We start from the raw sequence: 19,439 nt of genomic DNA on the forward strand, positions 1-19,439 counted from the left end.
GCTTAAGTATCTAGAAAACATACTATTGGCATAATTTTATGTAGTTAATGACAGGTGGTGGTTCTGATTCTCTTTTCTAGAGTGCTTTGCAGGCACTGAAGTACCCTCAGAGAGGCCTTCCTAACATAGAATACAGATCTTCCCAACTTACAGTGGGGTTATATCCCAATAAACCTGTCGTTAATTGAAAAATGAGTCAAAGTGCATTTAATGCACTTGGCCCCCTGAACATCATAGCTTAGCCTGACCTACCTTCAGTGTGCTCAGAACACTTAAATTAGCATCCAGTTGGGCAAAATCATTGCCCAAAGGCTGTTCGATATTAAAGTATGGACTCATGTAATTGGGTACTATACTGAAAATGGCCAACAGCCTGGCCAGCCGTGTGGGTACAGAAGAGTTGTCAGCATACCTGTTGTTTACCCTTGTGACTGGTGGGTGGCCAGGAGCCACTGCCGCCGTGTAGCATCACGATGGAGGATCGTCCCATACCATGTTAGCTTGAGACAGCATCAAGATTCACAGTTTAGAGCACAGTTTCTCCTGAACGTGTAATTACACCATTTAAAGTTAAAAATCCTAAGTGGTGGAACCATTTTAAGTCAGGGACCATCTGGACTTTGAAAGGGAAGAAAAATTTTTTGTTTCTGCCTTTTGGGTTTTTTGGCTGGAAGTAAGATGGATTTAATAAACCTTTGACTTTGATAATATCAGTATGTCCTTGAGAAAAACACAAACACACACGACCTTTGGGGGAACTGCTCTTATTAAAAGATTATCTTGTGGGGCACCTGGGTGGCTCAGTGGATTAAGCCTCTGCCTTCGGCTCAGGTCATGATCTCAGGATCCTGGGATCGAGCCCCGCATGGGGGGGGGGGGGCGTCTCTGCTCAGCAGGGAGCCTGCTTCCCCCTCTCCTTCTCTGCCTGCCTCTCTGCCTACTTGTGATCTCTCTCTCTCTGTCAAATAAATAAATAAAATCTTTAAAATAAATAAATAAATAAAAATAATTAAAAGATTATCTTGTGATGTGCTTTGAATACGCCATGTCCAAAGTATGGATAGTGTTCCTTTATGGCCGGGGTTGGTGGGGGGTGTTAGTGAATGCCAGACTGATGGAAAAGTTAGAAGCTGAAGTATGTAGGTTTGGGCTATGTGAAAATAGACACAAAAAATACTGTGTTGCTGAAGTTTTTTAAAAATAAAAAACAAAAGCATTTGTTTCTGTCAACCTAACTATGTTCTTTATGCACATTACAGGATTTTTATCTTACTGCGGGAACAGGATTTGTGTTTTTGTTGGCATCCATCATTTTCGTTTCCACACATGATAGGACCAAAGCTGAGATCGCTGCAACTGTGAGTATCTCATATTTCGAATCCTTGCTTAGTTTTGTTTCCTTAGAAATACGGAACTTGGAAAGTACTTGCCAAGTGATACAGTATGGGAGAGTAGTTTGTCTTGTAACTTATTTTTTAGCGTAATTTTGAATAGAGGACCTAAGTGCAAATAAATACAATAGCCCTAGCAACCTAAGAACCCGTCTTTAGAATCTAGAATAAAAATCCATTTACTCCACTTATGAACATGTCACTGCTAATGGAAGTGGTAGAATTGACTTCGTTATCCTATATTTTTCTACTTTGCAGTCCATTAAAAATACACCTACATGCCAGGCCCTGTTCACGGTGTAGAGAATACATGAGAGAAATGATCCAAAGGTTCAGTCTTTATAATAAAAGATAGATAAATAAATGTCTTTATCTGGAAACCTTAGGGGAGGAGCAATTTTTTTTTTTTTAGGAGTTCAGTATATTATGGTTTTTCAAAAGGTAATCCTGCACATATTATATGACACCTTCAGACCTTCAGAGGACCTGGGGCAGCACCCTGTAATCCAACATATTAATATTTCTGAAGGATGAATATTCACAGTAAAAAGGATAAAGACTCTAAGTAGTTTTACCTCATGCCACTTTTGAGCCCAGTAAATTATGAAAACTTCACTTTTGTGGGTTTTTGGATTTGGGAATGACAAATCAGGGATCATGCACCCGAATTGGTGCTGGTCTTATGAACGTGAGTAACTGATAGCTGTGTAACAAATCCTCTTACAAATCAGCTGGGTTCCAGTTAATCCTTGTCTCATGGCGAAAGTGAAGTTATAATTAATTGACTTGTCAGCTAAATAGATCATTAAAACTATTTTTAATTACAGAACAACTCTGCAGGAGTTCAGAGCCTTGCATGGTTCTATCTACCTGTTCACAGGAGTGCTGTTTACGAAGCACACATGTAAAGCAAGTGTAAAACAAAACAAACTAAATTAATGCTGAACCTTGACTCATTCCAGCCACAAGGAGTGTTTCTGCATGGGCACATGAACCAATGGGTACATGAAGAGAAAATCAGTTTTAATAGACTGTTATGGTTAATTTCAGTTTATATACATATTTTTATTGTGGAGGAGTATGGTAAGAGTGATCAGTTTTGCAGTGTGGATATATATTACTAGAAAATCATTGGAGTGGGGCCCCTGGTTGACTCAGTTGGATGAGTAGTTGACTCTTGGTTTTGGCTCAGGGTTGTAAGATTGAGCCCTTACCTTGGGCTCCGAGCTCAGTGGGGAGTCTACTTGAGATTCTCTCCCTCTGCTGCTCCCCCAGCTTGCTCCCTCTCTCCCTCTCTATGTCGAAAATAAATAATTTTTTTTTGGTCAGAGAGAGAGAGAGTGAGCACAAGCAGGCAGAGGCAGAGGGAGAGGGAGAAGCAGACTCCCCGCTGAGCAAGGAGCTCAAGGAGGAACTCGGTCCCAGGACCCTGGGATCATGACCTGAGCTGAAGGTAGTGGCTTAACCAACTTGAGCCACCCAGGCATCCCTAAAATAAATAAATCTTCAAAAAATAAAATAAAATCCTTGGAAAAAATGAAACAGAATTGAGGAAAATTGAGTTGAAGGGGGAAAGAGAGCATGGCATGAAATTCTGAGCTATTAAAACAGCTTATTTGTGTGTTACAATCAGGTGATGTGTTAGATTATCACAGTATTTCGATTTCATTGCATATATTTAAGAGTAATGGTAGTTTAAGAACTCAGTATAATACGCTGGAAATTACCTTTTGCAACTGTTTAAATTATGAAAAAATTTGCAGACTAGAATGAGTGAGGGAAGCCATTAAAAAAAAGAAATTGAAGTATGTGAGCAAAAGATCTGGACGATCATTTCTCTGGATGTCCTGCATGGCCCAAAGCTCTCAAGGGGATCAGGGATGGCTTCACAGACACAATGACATCTGGTCTGTCCTTAAATTATGTAATATGTTCGTCGGGCAAATAAGGGGATAGATACCAAGATGCCATCAAGCCAAAATGAAGACTCCAGAGGGGAGAAGTGACTTGGGTTTGGAGATGTGGGATTGGTAATTAATTGTAGGTTGGACAGACGTGTTGGGGTGTTTGGGTGAATTAGTGAATTTGGAGCGGAGTTTGCTTCACAGTGGCATGAGGCAGAATGCATATTCTTTAGGAGAGAGGGGTTGGGAGTAAAGGGTTAAGACACTGGAGCAGAAGACAGCAAAATGTTAAAAATCTAGAACAGGGGCTCCTGGGTGGCTCAGTCGGTTAAGCGTCTACCTTCGGCTCAGGTCCTGATCCCAGGGTCCTGGGATCAAGTTCCACATCGGGCTCCCAGGTCAGCGGGGATCCTGCTTCTCCCTCTGCTGCTGCTCCCTCTGCTTGTGCTTGCTCTTTCCTCCTCTGCTCTCTGTGTCAAATAAAATCTTAAAAAAAAAATCGAGAGCAAAGTGCTGGTTACCAGAGGGGAGGTGGGTGAGGGGATGGGTGAATGGGTGATGGGGACGAAGGAGTGACTTGAGATGAGCACAGTGTGACATACAGAAGTGCTGAGTCACTGTGTCGTACACCTGAAACTAATATTACACTGTATGTTAACTAACTGGAATAGGAATAAAACCAAAAAACAATAATAAAAATCATGGAGAGATGGGGTGTTAGAGGTGGAAGGGACTTTAGCCATCACCTGCATCCATTTTTCCTTTTTACAGAGCAGTTCTTTGCCCCATTTCTTTAAGAGTTTTGCTAGTGTAGATCCCGTCTTGACGGAACTCTCAGAAGGTTTGATCATATGTTAGAAGAGTACAATGAGGAAGTGATTTAAGGAAGAGGGAGTAGGTTGTAGTGTCATGTTGCTGTGTCATTACAGTGTGACAGTTAACTGGAAAATGGTTTTTAGGTAATGTAACCTAGACGTATCTTAAAAATAGAGTTTCTGTTGATCAGACACTGGATAGTGATTACTTCTTGCCATTTTCACCTGTGCTCAGCTCCCTACTCACATAGTTCGCTTCCCTCCTCTGGGGTCAGGCTAACCATGGCTAATAATCTTGTGTTTTGTATCATTTTATAGGATTTTGTTTTTCCTCTGTTAAACTTAGTATCATAGGTTGGCACCCCACACATACACATGCACATGTAAGACAGGACATCTCTATTTTGCGAAACTTCAACTAATAGCCATTATTCTAGAATTTCTTTTTATAACATCTGTCTTTTTGATGCCCTTAAAAATTCCTTTATTACTAGGATTAAGAATAATGTGTATAAGATAGGGATGCCTGGGTGGCTCAGTTGGTTAGACATCTGCCTTCAGCTCAGGTCATGATCCTGGGGTCCTGGAATTGAGTCCTCTGTCAGGCTTCCTGCTTAGCAGGGAGTCTGCTTCTCCTTCTCCCTCTAACCCTCCCTCTACTAGTGCTCTCTATCCCTCCCTGCCCCGGCCTTGTTCTCACTCACTCTAGTGCTCTCTTCGCTGTGCATGTGTGTTCTTGGTCTCTCTCTCTCTCTCTGTGCACGCTCTCTTAAATCTTAAAAAGTAAATGTGGATAAAATTGGTGAATCGTCTTGTTTGTATAAAACACTCCCAGAGCCAAGTAGGAAATGGGAGATTATATTCCAAAATCTGTCACATAAACCCTTGCTCTTTCTTCACCTCAGGTGTTTGGATTTCTAGCAAGTATTATGTTCCTGTCTGACTTTGTCATTATGCTCTTCGAGAGACGACAGGAGTCCCAGATGAGGAAACCAGAGGCTGCCAGGAGCGCAGGGGCCCTCACAGAACCACTTAATGCTTAAGGACTTTGGGGACCGGGTGTTACATAAGGTATTGACTGCGTGCCGCCTGAGCCCTGGCCGAAGCTCATCTAGAATTTGTGTAATTGTTAAACCACTTCTTTTGGAGACCAAGGGGAAGGGCAGGAAGGCAGTTTTATTAACTTTGGCCTATGTGTCAGTCACCGCAAATTAGGTCAGTGTTTGGGGGTTTAAAAAAAAAATTTCTTTTTAAATAACAGTTAAAACTTCTGTCACATGAAATGGTTCTGCTTTTTTGTTTTGAACGTGAGGACAGTTTCTTTAAATCTCATAGCTCAACTGATTCTAATTTATTCTGTCATTGTTAACTAGGCCTAGCTTTCAAATTAAGACTGTACAGCCAGCATAATTAAATTTATCCATTTAGAAATTGTTTTATTTTCAAATTAATTTGTTTAGCCAGGAGTTTTTTAGGTTTTTTTTGTTTGTTTGTTTTTTGTTGTTGTGGTGGGTTTTTTTTTTTTTTTTTTTTTTTTTTTGATGATCAGATACAACTTAATGTATATTTAAGAGATCACTATTTAAAATATTGGACTAGGGATTTTTTTTTTCCCCCTTAAAAATGTAATACCCAGGCTTTACTGTATGTCAGTCTTAAAATTGTTTAACATTTTAGGATAATATTAACTCTTTCTGAGACCTTTTATAGCCTAATAGAAACTATATAGGAGGTGTTGGTATTTTGTATATATAAAAGCAACAACATCAGAAACCCCACGTTTATACTGCACTTTGGTGGTTGGTGATAAGCAAAAACAAAACAACCCCACCACCACCACCACCAAAAAAAGAACCAACAACCATTATAAAACACTTAGAAGAAATGGAAGTAACTCTCATGGCTAAGGACCAAAGATAAGGAAGATAGACTTTTTGCACCATACAGTGAAAGGAATTATAAAAACAGTCTTCAAGCACTTACCACTGTCTGAAGAGATAAGTTCACACTAGGAGTTCAGAATTGGTCCCTTCCCTTACTGGCATACGGTCATTTCTACCGAAGCCAGTACAGCTCTGGAAGTCCCAGTAAGTGTTTTCCTTGAAGGCTTCCCTCTTTAAGACCCCAGCCTTTGATTTTTCATCTATTCGAGATTCTCCTTGTTCTGTCTTCTTATCCCCATGGTCCGTATGCTGCTTCATCATCTGACAGAGGTGAGTGTCTAGCTCTGACTCTTGCTTGATGGTGGTGGTCTTTAGGTGGTCCACAATTTGGGGCCCTTTTAATTGCATAGTATATGTAGCAGGATCTTTCGGGTTCTTGTTCCCACATTGGGCATTACTCTAACTTCTGTTTGGGGGAGCCCTTCTTAAGGAAGTGAGGATCTAGCAAATCCCGGCCTGGTGAATACTAATGATGGTGTAAGGCAGTAGTCAACCCATTCTCAAGAGACACTTCATAACTAGTTCTGATCATTTGGGAGAATTGTCTCTGCTGGCAGGCTGTCTTAGAGACCACCAGACAAGGCGCTCAAGATCAGACCTTTCTGACCAAGTGGTTCTCAGAATAGACCTGTCTTGTCCTCTTCTTGGATTTTTGACTCCGGACTCTAGAGTTCAGGCAGTGAGCCATGCAGCTGGTGTTCTTCAAGACTTTGGTGGAGGTCTCCTGGGCTAGTCGGCCTGGGTTTTCTATAGGAAGGAGTGGAATCATGTTTCCAGTGAGACAATTTAGTGGCCCTGCCCTTTTTAAATTTCTCATTTGTGTGTTAGTCAAGGTGGTGAATGTGGTGGTCAGAATTCATCATTATGGCCAGACACAGCCTCTGCTCTGTCTTCACTGACTCAGGACCTTAGCCCTTTACCAGAGCGTGGGTGCCAGCTGGTGCTGATGGTGTAATCACCACTGCCTCCCTGGGAGGCAACGAAACCAATCACTGATGCTGTTGTTTTTCTGGGCATGGCATCCAAGAGAGGAGAAATAGCCTGGGTCTGGTCTGCAAGAATGAAGAGCAGTGCAAAGACAACCCAATTCTGGTCAGCAGGTTCTGGAATTTCCCATCTAACTGTACCACTGTCATTTGAAATACCATCTAGACCCAGCTGGGTTTCACAGCAAGTGGTCTGGGCTACCTTTGCCCCCCCATCCCCACGCACAGACTTAGTTGAGGTTGATGGACATGTCCCCGCCGGCCTCACACATGGAGCGCGTTGACATTGAGCTTCAGCTCTGCTTGCTCTGAGGCTTTGTTTCCATTTATTTGATTGGGGCACAAGTGGGCCTCATAGCTGCCACTTAATCCTTCCCTTTTCAGAAAGATCATATATTCACTAGTATTTTTGGTCACTCTAGAACTATTCTTCATAGTGGTGGTTATGGGACCCGTGACGGATTAGCCTCCCTCTTCTATAGAAGGAATGAGAGGAAAAAGACCATGTGGAAAATAAAAAGTTTTCAAGGAGAACTTGGGACCAAAACCCCTTCTATGTCCAAAATAGGGCACACTCAATAAACTGAAGTTTAACACAATTTTTTATTAACAGCCATATTAGACTTAATTTGTTATATTTTATACAAATAAACTGTTTAGAGTGGTTTTTAAAAATTATAAGGGAAATGAACATACAGTATAAAAATTTTATAATTGTACTTAAATTATGTTCTGTTTGGGGACTGGGAAATGTATTTTTACATTGTTTATGGCCAATTGCTTTTGTATTTATCAATTTAAATCCTGTGCGTCTTTTTTTTATCATCTCTCTCAATGTCAAATTTTTTAGTCTTTTTAAATAAATCCATTTTATTGTCTGACTCTGTAGTTGTTTCATTATTTCAGAATCCTGATGCTCAAGGTGCCTGGGTGGCTCAGTCAGTTAGGAGGCTGCCTTCAGTTCAGGCCCTGATCCCAGAGTCCTGGGATCCAGCCTAACATCGGGTTCTCTGCTCAGTGGGGAGTCTGCTTCTCCCTTTGAGTTCCCCCACCCCTGCTCTCCCTCTCTCTCTCTCCCCGCCCCCCCCACCTCAAATAAATAAATAAAATCTTTCAGGAAAAAAAAAAGGAAGCCTGATGCTGAGATGAGACCTTTCTCCAGAATTCTAGGAATTGGCTCCAAAAATGTGGTAAGTCCCTGTGTAGGACACTGAACTGTGGGTCTACCCAGGTATGGGGCACAGGCAGAAAAGAAACAAGCCCTCTTCCTACCTAGGGGCTGCTCCTCTTGTTGCCAAGACAGAACACACCTTCAAACAGTATTTTTAGGGAGCCATAGAGGAATGTTATGGAGTGAACACCTTGAAATACTTGTAAAGAAGCACATTGGGGCTCTCCCATCCCATTTCTCGATGTGGCTAAACAGTGCTAAAAACAAAATAGGCACATTCTTTTTCAGACAGTCCAGTGACTGGGAACGTGTGAAACAACTAGGCTGGTTCTGATAAAGCTACAACTATTTGTATCATTTGCAGAATTCCTGCCTCCAGTCTGGACAAAAAGAACAAGATCTTTATAGTCATCGAGAACTCACTGGAATTTGTACATTCTTCAGAGTTTTGTGTTTTGTTTTGATAAAGAACAATGTGTATTGATGTGCAGTCAATGGTGAGGAGCAGAAAACCCAATTTAAACAGGTCTTAACCAGTAAGGAAAATACCTTTCATAAGAAGCCTGGGTGAGGTGGTTCTGTGATGGTCAGAGTTTGGTGGCTCAGTGGTACTATGAAGCGCCCAGACTCTCTCCGTGTTTTTCTGCCCATCCATCTTCTGCTGTGAGTTTTTATCCTTAGGATTAACCATCTTTGGTGTAGCAAGATGGAGGCAACATGTCCAGACATCACCCACTTGCACGACTATATCCAAAGGCCCGAAGAGAAGAGATTGTGTATTTCTCTGTTCCTAAGGAGTTCCTTCTTCCCAGAAGCCGCTCAGTAGACTTCACCTACTTGTCTTTTACTAGAAGACTTTAAATGCCTCTTTCTAAATCACTTACGTGCAGAATGGCATTACTGAAGAAATGGCCTAAAGTAGTCCAAATTCCTCACCTTAGGTGGGAACACCCTTTGGAGCATAGTCTTCTGTTACTGGAACAGATTGGTTTTATAGCCGGAGAAGGGCTACTGTCCTGGGATTCAACAGTGTCTGTCATAGGCCAATTGAGGATCAGGCCCCAGCTAAGGGAAATAATATTCCCATTTAAGAAAGTTTCACAGGCCTGACTACCCCCAAAACAATGTGTCATAGAAAAACTAATGATTTTGATGTTTAAATTATAATTGTATAAGTAATGGTACCATAAAAAAATTGGTTTAATAAAATAAGGAAAATACTGTTCTTTTCCTGAGATCTTTGCATTTGGCTACTGTTAATTATTGAAATATGTCAAGCACTAGAAGTACAAAAGATCATATCCTGTTGTAGACACCACCGAGCTTTAGAGCCCAACTTTTTACCAGATTTTCTTGAAAGGGCCTTATTTAAAACAGAAAATGAAGTTTCTCTTGTGAAGTACCACCACCTCGAATTTTGCTCTTTTTACTTTTCCAAAGGCAAACACTACCTTGAATTTGGTGGCTGTTTTTCCTGCTTTGTGGTCTGTGCTCTGTATAGAGATGTACCCGTAAGCAATGTACAGCATGGTATCTAGGCTGTATTTATCCTTTTACAGATGGCTTTCTTCAATTCTGAAATTCATCTGATACATGCAGCTCTAACTCATTCACTTTAACTACTACTTGGTATTCCATTGAACAGATATGCCACAATTTACTTACCTCTCCTCTGTGGATAGAAGACTTCTGGTGTGGTTTGTTTTTGACCGTTTCAACTTCTGGTGTGGTTTGCAGTGAACATATTGGAGCATCTCATGCACGTGTACAAGAGTTATATATAGAGTGTGTACTTAGAAATAAAACTGTTAGGTCACAGGGTGGGTGCAATTCCAACAAGGCTAAATATTTCCAAATGGTCTCCAAAGTGGAGACTTCTCAGCAGCGTACAGGGATGTTTGTTTCCTTATTCTTGTCTTGCACTAGTTTTAGTTTGGCTGAAGAGGTGGTCTCTCATTTGATTGTATACTCTCCTTTCTGCTGGTGAGCCTGATCATCTTCTCATTTGGTTGTTGACCTTTATGGCTTCCCCACATCAAAGGTTGTTCATTCATATCCTTTGCCTTTCTTTCTTTCTTTCTTTCTTTTTTTTTTTTTTTTAAGATTTTATCCATTTATTTGACAGAGATCACAAGCCGGCAGAGAGGCAGGTGGAGAGAGATGGGGAAGCAGGCTCCATGCTGAGCAGAGAGCCCAATGTGGGGCTCGATCCCAGGACCCTAGGATCATGACCTGAGCCGAAGGCAGAGGCTTTAACCCACTGAGCCACCCAGGCGCCCCTCCTTTGCCTTTCTTTCACATTGAAGTCGTTTTTGGGTTTTGGTTTTTTTTTTTTTTTTTTTAACTCATTTGAGAACTCTTGACATGTTATGGATGTTATACTTTGTTAGTAATAAGCCTTGGAAATAAATCTCAAAGTCTATATATTTTAACTTTGTGTCTTTGCTTATTGATGCTTGCTACCTCAAGGTGAGAGATGTTCTCTGCTTTCTAAGATGTTTAAAGATTTGCATTTTAGGGGCACCTGGGAGGCTCAGTGGGTTAAGCAACTGCCTTCGGCTCAGGTCATGATCTCAGGGTCCTGGGATTGAGCCCCACCTCAGGCTCTCTGCTCAGTGGGGAGCCTGCTTCCCATCACCCCCGCCCCGTCTGCCTGCTTGTGCTCTCTCTCTCTCTCTCTCAAATAAATAAAATCTTAAAGATTTTCATTTTATATTTAGTACTTGAATGTACCTTGGTTTCTGTGTACGGTGTGAGTACCACATGCTATCTGATTTCTCGTGTTAGCAAGTGACTCTTTCCTTCTCTAAGAGACAGTGTTCCCTCTGTCATTTACAAGGTTTATGTATCTGTGTGGGTCCAGGGCTGGCTTTCTTGGGCTATTTTTCTGTACCTGATAAAGTGTTAATATCTAATAGGACAAGATTAAAATTGTTCTATTCTTGGCACCTTTTAAAAAAGATTTTATTTTCTTATTAGAGAGCATGAGGGGTTGGGTGGGGGCAGAGGGAGAGGGAGAAGCAGGCTCCCCACTGAGGAGGGAGCCCAATGTGAAGCTTGATCCCGGGACCCCAGGATCATGACTTGAGATGCTTAACCAACTGAGCCATCCAGATGCCCCTGTTTTAAAGGCTTTTAAAAAATACTTACAGGGTGCCTGGGTGGCTCAGTGGGTTAAGCCGCTGCCTTCGGCTCAGGTCATGATCTCAGGGTCCTGGGATCGAGTCCCGCATCGGGCTCTCTGCTCAGCAGGGAGCCTGCTTCCTCCTCTCTCTCTCTCTGCCTGCCTCTCTGCCTACTTGTGATCTCCGTCTGTCAAATAAATAAATAAAATCTTTAAAAAAAAAAAAAAAATACTTACAGGTGGGGCGCCTGGGTGGCTCAGTGGGTTAAAGCCTCTGCCTTCGGCTCAGGTCACGGTCCCAGGGTCCTGGGATCGAGCCCCACATCTGGCTCTCTGCTCGGCGGGGAACCTGCTTCCTCCTCTCTCTCTGCCTGCCTCTCTGCCTACTTGTAATCTGTCTGTCAAATAAATAAATAAAATCCTTAAAAAAAAAAATACAGGTTTGCAGTAACATTGAGAGAAAGGTTACAGAGGTATTTTATTGTATAAAATTTTAAGCTAGATTTGACAAGTTCCATAAAAATCCCTCATTATTTTTTTCTTGGAACTGCAGTGAATTTGTAGATTAATTTGGGGGGAAATGATTTATGATAAACTTCATCACAAACCTAGAATCTCCACTGATTTGGATCTTTATTGTTTTTCAGTCAAGTCTCATGGTTTTCTTCATGAAGGTCCCAGCACATCTTTTGTCAGATGTGTCCTAGGTACTTGATTTCTGCAGGTTTCCAGAATGGGATCTTTATTTTAAAAATTACGTATTCTCCAGGCGCTTGGGTGGCTCAGTGGGTTAAGGCCTCTGCCTTCAGCTCAGTCATGATCTCAGGGTCCTGGGATCGAGTCCCACATCAAGCTCTCTGCTCAGCAAGGGGCCTGCTTCCCTTCCTCTCTCTCTGCCTGCCTCTCTGCCTACTTGTGATCTCTCTCTGTCAAATAAATAAATAAAATCTTTTTAAAAAATAATAAAAAATAAAAATTACATATTCTGATTAGAATAGTGGAATGGGATTGTGATAGATTGTTATCCAGCACTGTTGCTGGCATCTCTTGTTACCTCTGAGAATTTGTGGCTTCTTGTAGGATGTCTGATATCCTGGATTTATTTGTGTCTTTGTGGCATTTTAAAAAATATTTTATTTATTTGAGAGAGCGAGAGAGAATGAGAGAGAGCATGAGTGGGGGAGGGGAAAAGGAAGAGGGAGAAGCAGACTCCCCTCTGAGCTGGGAGCCCAATGTGGGGCTTGATCCTGGGACCCTGAGATCATGACCTGAGCTGAAGGCAGTTGTTTAACCAACTGAGCCACCCAGGCATCCCTGTCCTTCCGTCCTTTAACCTGTTCCTCTCCCTTCTCATGTTTCCTCTAAACTAAAAGATCACTCTAAAGGCTTGCTTAAAATCAGATTAGTCTTTTTCTTTTGTCAAGGTTTTCTTGTGGGTGATGGTGTGGACTTTACCAGGCTCTCAATCAAGCCTGCACTCACTGTATCCTTCATGGTTGGGGGCCTGACATTGATCCCATCAACTTTATTCGTTCAAAGTTTCCATCCCTTGACCTTTCTCTACATCTGTTATCAGAAGTTGCAAAATGGTGACTATCACTCCTGCCACGTTTATTAGCTAAAATTCTTCAGTAATGCTCTTCACACTTGTAGCACGCATATCTGACGTTCTAAACAACGTCAGATATTAACAACGGTCATCGGTACTCCTCCTCACCTCCTGAACCAGTACAAAGACCTTAGAAGTGATGCCCATCAGTCCTTCCTGTCTAGTGCACTGTCATGGCCTAGCAGTTTTTACTTCATCCTGTTTTAACACCTCCCTCGCCTCCCCTGTGTTCATCTCAGTGCTTTTCTCTAGATGTGGTTGCTTCACGTAACCATGGGTATAACATAAACATTGTGCCTGTAATTACGGGGTGGGGGGCACACTCACTGGATTATGTCGTCACTACTCCAGGCCTGGGTGGCCCAAACACCCAAACATACAGCTAAGCCGTCAGTGACAGCCCAGGAGCCAGCATATGGATGTTGTTCACTGGATCTCAGGGAGATGCACTCTGGCTAGAAGTCCCATGAGTTCAGCCCATTGCACAGGTTGTCCACGGCTATGGGCCGTGACCCGCCTATAGCGTTGCACAGGACCTGCTTGCCTTGGCGGTGGGTGGGCTGTTTCATCACGGATTCTTGCCAGCTGGCTTATTTGCTAGGTGGGACCTTCCTTACACTAGCAGTTCATTAGGGCAAACACCTCTTAGTGAAGACGGTTAAAAGCTCAGGGTCTGGCCCTTCGTCAGAAGATCTATTTTCTTCTCAGGAAAGGACTTTCTGGTTCTTGTCCCATCTGGAATCTAGCTCAGAGGTGCCAGATGAGAATGTCAAGTTGGAAATGGTTTGGTTTAGGGCCCTGGATGCTAGCGATTGCCTCACGGCAGCAAGAGAAAACCCTCAACTTCCAGGGCTCACAGGCCCAGAATCCCAGGAGTTTCCATTGCCAGAGGCCAGTCAGCTGTGCGATCCATCAGACACCGGTAGTTCCTTGACGTCTGAGGGACACAGAGGCTTTAGGGTATGGCATTACCTGAATCACCCCTAAGATTTCCTTGTTGGGGCCCTCCCTCAAACAGGCCTATCTGCTGACTTGGGGCGGAGGCTGTAGGAATATCCCCAGGCTTGAGACGTACTGTCTCCAATAGCTAATATGCAAAGCAGCCAGTTTTGGTGCAGGGCCACTTCTTTTGTGGTTGGTGGCTACTACAAAATTCCTTTTTTTTTTTTTTAAGATTTTTCTCATTTATTCACAAGAGCCAGAGGGAGAAGCAGGCTCCCCGCTGAGCAAGGAGCCCAACTTGGGACTCAATCCTAGAAACGTGGGATCATGACCTTAGCCAAAGGCAGACGTTTAACTGACTCAGCCACCCAGGTCCAGTTTGTCCTAACTTGATTGTGAAACAGCTCCATGAGCTGTGATACAGCTTCCAAGATGATCACTTGAAAGGCAGGTCACTTGGATTTTGTCCTCATTTAGGGCCCATCCGGCTTTCAGCAGCTGGGCTTGGGTGGCATGTAATGCAGCAAGAGCAGTTTTCTCTGTGGAGCCTTTATGGAAATGCATAACCACAGGGAGTTCACATCATTCTAGCAGTGTCCCATGCACAGAGGCTCTGTCACCGGAGAATTTGGAGCAACCCAAGTGTACTGCTGGGTGCTGTGGGGGGAAGGCACATTCCCCCACTCCATGCCCCTGCCCCCACCCCTAAGGAGATCTGAAAATCAAGTATTAGCAATGCCGGCAATGGCTGCAAACCAAGAGCCAGGTATGATAGGTAGCAATCCATTCATTCACTATGATTATGTCACATACTGTGGAAATGGACAGGACCGTGTTCTTTAAGCTTCCACGGTCTGGCTTCCATTGAAGCCACCTTCCATTGGCTGGCCTGGGTGTCCCATTGAAAGGAAGCTCGGAAGCTTCACACAGCACCCCTGGCTATATGAAACCTTGTGCGAGAAGACAGTGTACTTTTTCTTCTTCCAGGAAAAGGCACAAAGTTTTCCATCATCATGCTTGGCAAGCTATATGGGTAAACACCGTTCTGGGCTCAGCCTCTGACTGACCCTTAGATGAGCTACCAACAGAGGTCGCCATGAGTGTGTCCTGTGAGCAGGTTCTTGCAAAAGAGCCCCGAGCAGAGTCCAGACCAAAAAACAAAGTGCCCCACAAAACCACAAAACTACAGCCAGTATCTAATAAGTTGAGGAATATTTGGGGCTTCCTGCAGAGTGGGGTACAACCTGGAGACCCCATCCCATACCTGATTCTTGTCCCTCCTTGTCCCATGGCTAATCAGTGCAGTCGGATTGGGATCAGCTCAGATTGAGGTCTTTGCTCTACAGGAGCTGTGAAATCCGCCCCAGGTTTTCACTTCTGTTGGCCTGTGCACCCTCACAGCCCCCAGCCAGTCCTACTTCGTCTCATTCTGTCTTCCCTTGACTCTTAATCATAAAACAATGGACATGTGCAAAGCTTCCCCCACCCCTCCCTCAACCCCCGGGGGCTGCTTTTTTTCCCTGGCGCTCAGTGGCCTCATTACCCAGGATTTTTATTTCATAGGAAATCCACATCTTGTTCAAATGATTTGCCTGTTTGAGAATTTTGGTGGCGTTCTGCCCCGCCCACCCCAAGGCCTTCCTGGTCTTTCTCTCCAGATCCCTGGCCATTCACCTCTTGCCAGGGCTCTGTTTTTCATTGTTAGGCCACTTGCACCCAAGTGAATGATGAGAAGCACTGCACAGTGCTTTGACCATTGGAGTTCTTTCCCCTCACCTTGTCTTCCAAGGCCACACCGGAGTAAGGCTATTCATGCCGCGCCCTCGTAATTCCTGCTTGTGCCCACATATCCAGCCCAATGAACAAACCACCCCATGTTGGCAGGAGTGAAGCTGGGAAGGAGAGAGCCAGCAGAAGGATGCCTTACCGAGCTGGCCGCCCCTATGTGATTCTTGCCTTGGTCCCACGGAACTGTCTTGGAGAAGTGATCTTGGAGAAGTGATGTAAAACCTGTCTCAGAAGTTTGTCCTTGTAAGGACCTGTTTTACTGTCCCTGCTCCCCTTCCCCCGGGGACTTAAAAACAAGTCCCAGAAACCAGCTCCAGGTGTTAAGGCCAAGAAAAACAAGGCTGTACCCACCTCGAGTCCAGCCCTGACATAAGTACAGCCATCTTGGCAAAGCAAAAGCTGGCACCTTGTACTGTAAGAGTGGGTTAGCAAAAGAATGGGCATCCTGAAGGCCGGGAAGCCATTTTACTGAGTATCCCTAACGGGCCAACACTGCATATACCACCAGGGCGGTTAGGTGATGGCGCCACAGGGAAAAAATGTTGAGGGAAAAAGTTAGTGCTTTACAACAGAAAGGTCATCTTTTCAATGGCTCAGTACCTCGAGGCCAAAGGTCGCCCTCCCCACCATAAAACTGTAGGAGGCTGAGGCAGAAGGAAATGTAATTAAGGTGAAAATTCTTCTAACCCTAAATCTCACTTAACTGCCAGGGTGACACCAGAGTGGCAAAAAGTTAAACAAAGTTAAACTGTCAAATTGGGGTGCAGGAGATGTATGTAGCTATGAGGAAGTGCCTTGAAAATGCTATATAAACCCCTGGCTTTGAGTGCTCGGGGTCCTTGTTGAAACCCACTGCGCCGGGTGGATACTTGAACCCCAGCTAGCTGGAAATAAACCTCGCTGTGTGACTTGCATTATTGAGAGTGTTCTCTGTCTAATTGAGGGGTGGTTGACACCGTACCCTAACATCCTGGGAAAGGAGAACAGATGTATCCCCTGACACCTGCGCCCCAGCGGGTAGGGTAGGGTAGGCACTGTCCAGCACTTGCGGGTTATACATGTGTGGGTGCTGGCTGGGGTCCCTGGCAACGCCCACAGGAAAGCTCCCACATAAGAGTCCGGCAGGCATCAGTGGAGGTCTGGAGCACAGCTGTGTGCTTATGATGGCATGAAGTTGGTCACAGCCCTTGCAGGACTGGCACTATGGCGATGGCTTGTATCAAGACATACGTGAGGCCCGGAGGATGTAAAGTGTTGCGTAAAGGAGGGAAAGGGGTGTCTGTTACTGTAACATAACAGTAAGAGAATGAAGTCCCAAAAGATTATAGAGGGCGTGGTGACCGTTTCATGTAATTACAAATAACTACTGTAGTTATATGCACTTTCTAGGCAATCCATATAACTGCAATAGAGCTACAGAATAAGTAAAGCAAAGACGTGAATGGAAGAGTCTGCAGGTTATGCTGGAAGGAGATGGGGAGGGGTGAGGAAACGGAAAGTTTTGCAGTCACAGTTCAAGGTTAAACGTTGCGCTGCGCCCCGCTGCCACAAGAGGGCGCGCGCTACTCGTTGAGGACGCGCCCGGCGGCCACCTGCGGGGCCGCGGGGTTTTGTTTTCGTCAAAGGAAAGTTAGGGCCAGCTGCGAGAGGGGTGGCAGGGCACCAGCGGGGGCGCCTGCTGGCAGGGGACCTCGGGGAGGGCCCCCGCCCCACAGGTTTCGGGAGGAAGCAGGTGCCGGCCCGCGAAGCCCGGACGCGCGCCGGCCTCAGCCCTGACTTCCTGCTGCCCGGCACCCTCCTTCCCCGGACCCCGCAGGGGCGCAAACCGAGGGCCCGCGGGCTGCGCGAAGCCTCCGCACGGGTGTGGTTCGGCCTGAAGCGCGTCATTTTGAAAGTTCGTTTGGCAGCCTTTAGAACCCAGGAAATGTTTAGCCTGAAAATCCAGACTTGCACTTCTCTAGGGCACTTGGGGCTGCCGTCCCCTCCACGTGCACACCCCCTTCCCTGGGCAGTGCGGCCTTTCAGTTTGGGTCAGATGGGTATTCAGCGGGACCGTTATTCCGGCTGTTAGCGCCCCTCAGAACCGAGCCAAGGGGCGCACTCGATACCGCGGCATTTCCTTTTTTGCACAACTCAGCGTGGAGTTAACCCCGGTCTTTCTCGTTTGCGTAATCCTCATATACGGAAAACACGACGGTAAAACCCCAGCGAGCCGCCAGTCGCCTCATTCACCTTACAAGGTCCACAGGCTCCAGTTCCCCTCCCGGTGGCCTTCAAGAGGAGGCCCCTCGGGGTCCCCTTCCCCGGGCTGGGGCTGATTGCTCTGGCCAGGGTCCCGGAGCCTGGCAGCTCCCTTCCTCTCAGGGGGTTGGGAACGTTGGGGTTTTTTTGTTTTGTTTTGTCTTTTAAACTGAAATCCCCCTTCTCAATCTAAACCATGTGGAAACTCCACTATATAAAACAGGAAATAGGCTATTAGTATAAATAACCGATTTATAGTAATATATACTGTAAGAACGGGACTAATATGAAAAGTCCCCAGTTTGGCATGTAAGACCTCTTCTCTGGATTCATTCCCCTGCTTTGTCTTGGCTGTGCAGGGACAGAGAAATTCTGGTTCCATCCAGAACACAGCAGGTTCGGAGACACTTGACTCACACACTTGGCATCTTCCTCCTTAAGGGCGCAAGGCCAGGGTCCCCTGAGGCTGCCCAAGGGGCGGCAGGAGGGTTGAGGGGTTCTAGTGTCAGTGTTTGTTACTGAGAACGGAGAGTGTGTGGTTTAAGGGGTTAACATTTTCTGCACATAAAATCAGACCTCCATGAGCCGCCTGAAGCACCCCTGAGGGCTCACAGAATTTTCAAAGTGCTGGTTGCTGTGGAGAGGGCCCAAAGACCCTTGTGTTTCCATGACAACAAAGTTAGCTTTTCATGCTGGGGAGGTGGCCTGGGTGGGAGATGGTGGCACAGGGAATGGGCCAGCTCTGGGTCATCTGAGCATCCTGGCTGGAGGGCTGAACAGGTAAATGTGTCTGGAAGGGAAGCTTCTAGCACAAGGCTGCAAGCACAAGGAGTGTGTCAGGCCAGGACCTCCCTCGGGAGCACACTTGTTTCCTTCTCTGGGCCTGTCTGCAGACACCACAGCCAACTGTCTGTGGACGAAGCCAGCTGGCCTAGGCCAGCTCTACCCTGGCCATTCCTGAGGCCCCCTGGGCACGGTGGTCACAGGCCAGGCCCAGGAGAGGGCCAGATCTGGCCTCAAATCCCAGCCCTTTCGCCAGCCTGGCTTCCCACTCAGCTTCCTCCCTGGGTCCCTGCTCCACTGCCCGTCTGTTCAGGGAAGGTGCGAGGCATTTTACTGTAGCCCAGAGCAGCCGGCTGGAGAGAACCACACCACATCTGTCTCAGAGGGCCTCTCCAAGCAAGTTTTTCTTGTGGGTGGCAGAGGCTTCCCCGAGAGAGAGCACCACCCTCCATCTTCCTCCCTCCCTCCCTCCCTCCCTCCCTCCTCAAGGCTTGTAAGGCAGGCCCAAGGAGGCTCTGCTTGCCAGGGAGCTGGCTTTCTATGGCAGAGGCTGTGGGCAGACCAGCTTCGGCCTTGTCTCCCAGTGCCCCCTCGAGCCACAGGTGCCAACATGCTTCTCTGGGGGCTCAGGTTGGCCTGACTCCCTGTCCTCCCTCCAGGGCCCAGTCTTCCCTCCTCTCGCATCTTTCCTGCCCAGTGGGTCACTTCCCACTGGGAGCTGGGGAGCTGGTGGTGGAGTCTG

General features: G+C 45.5%; 1 protein-coding gene across 2 annotated transcripts in view; it reads left to right on the forward strand.

The window, feature by feature from the left end:
• CMTM6 (CKLF like MARVEL transmembrane domain containing 6) overlaps positions 1 to 19,439 on the forward strand; it is a 50,412-nt gene that overhangs the window by 13,910 nt on the left and 17,063 nt on the right. The window contains exons 3-4 of one of the 2 annotated variants that reach the window (XM_059162386.1): positions 1,260 to 1,358; positions 5,016 to 7,920. In XM_059162386.1, the coding sequence (XP_059018369.1) occupies positions 1,260 to 1,358; positions 5,016 to 5,153 (237 nt within the window). In that variant the 3' untranslated portion in view covers positions 5,154 to 7,920. Of the gene's footprint in view, positions 1 to 1,259; positions 1,359 to 5,015; positions 7,921 to 19,439 lie in introns of those variants that run through there. The other variant, XM_059162387.1, reaches the window with a different exon arrangement.

This window comes from Mustela lutreola, chromosome 2, assembly GCF_030435805.1.
Source record: "Mustela lutreola isolate mMusLut2 chromosome 2, mMusLut2.pri, whole genome shotgun sequence".
Classification (NCBI taxonomy): domain Eukaryota; kingdom Metazoa; phylum Chordata; class Mammalia; order Carnivora; family Mustelidae; genus Mustela; species Mustela lutreola.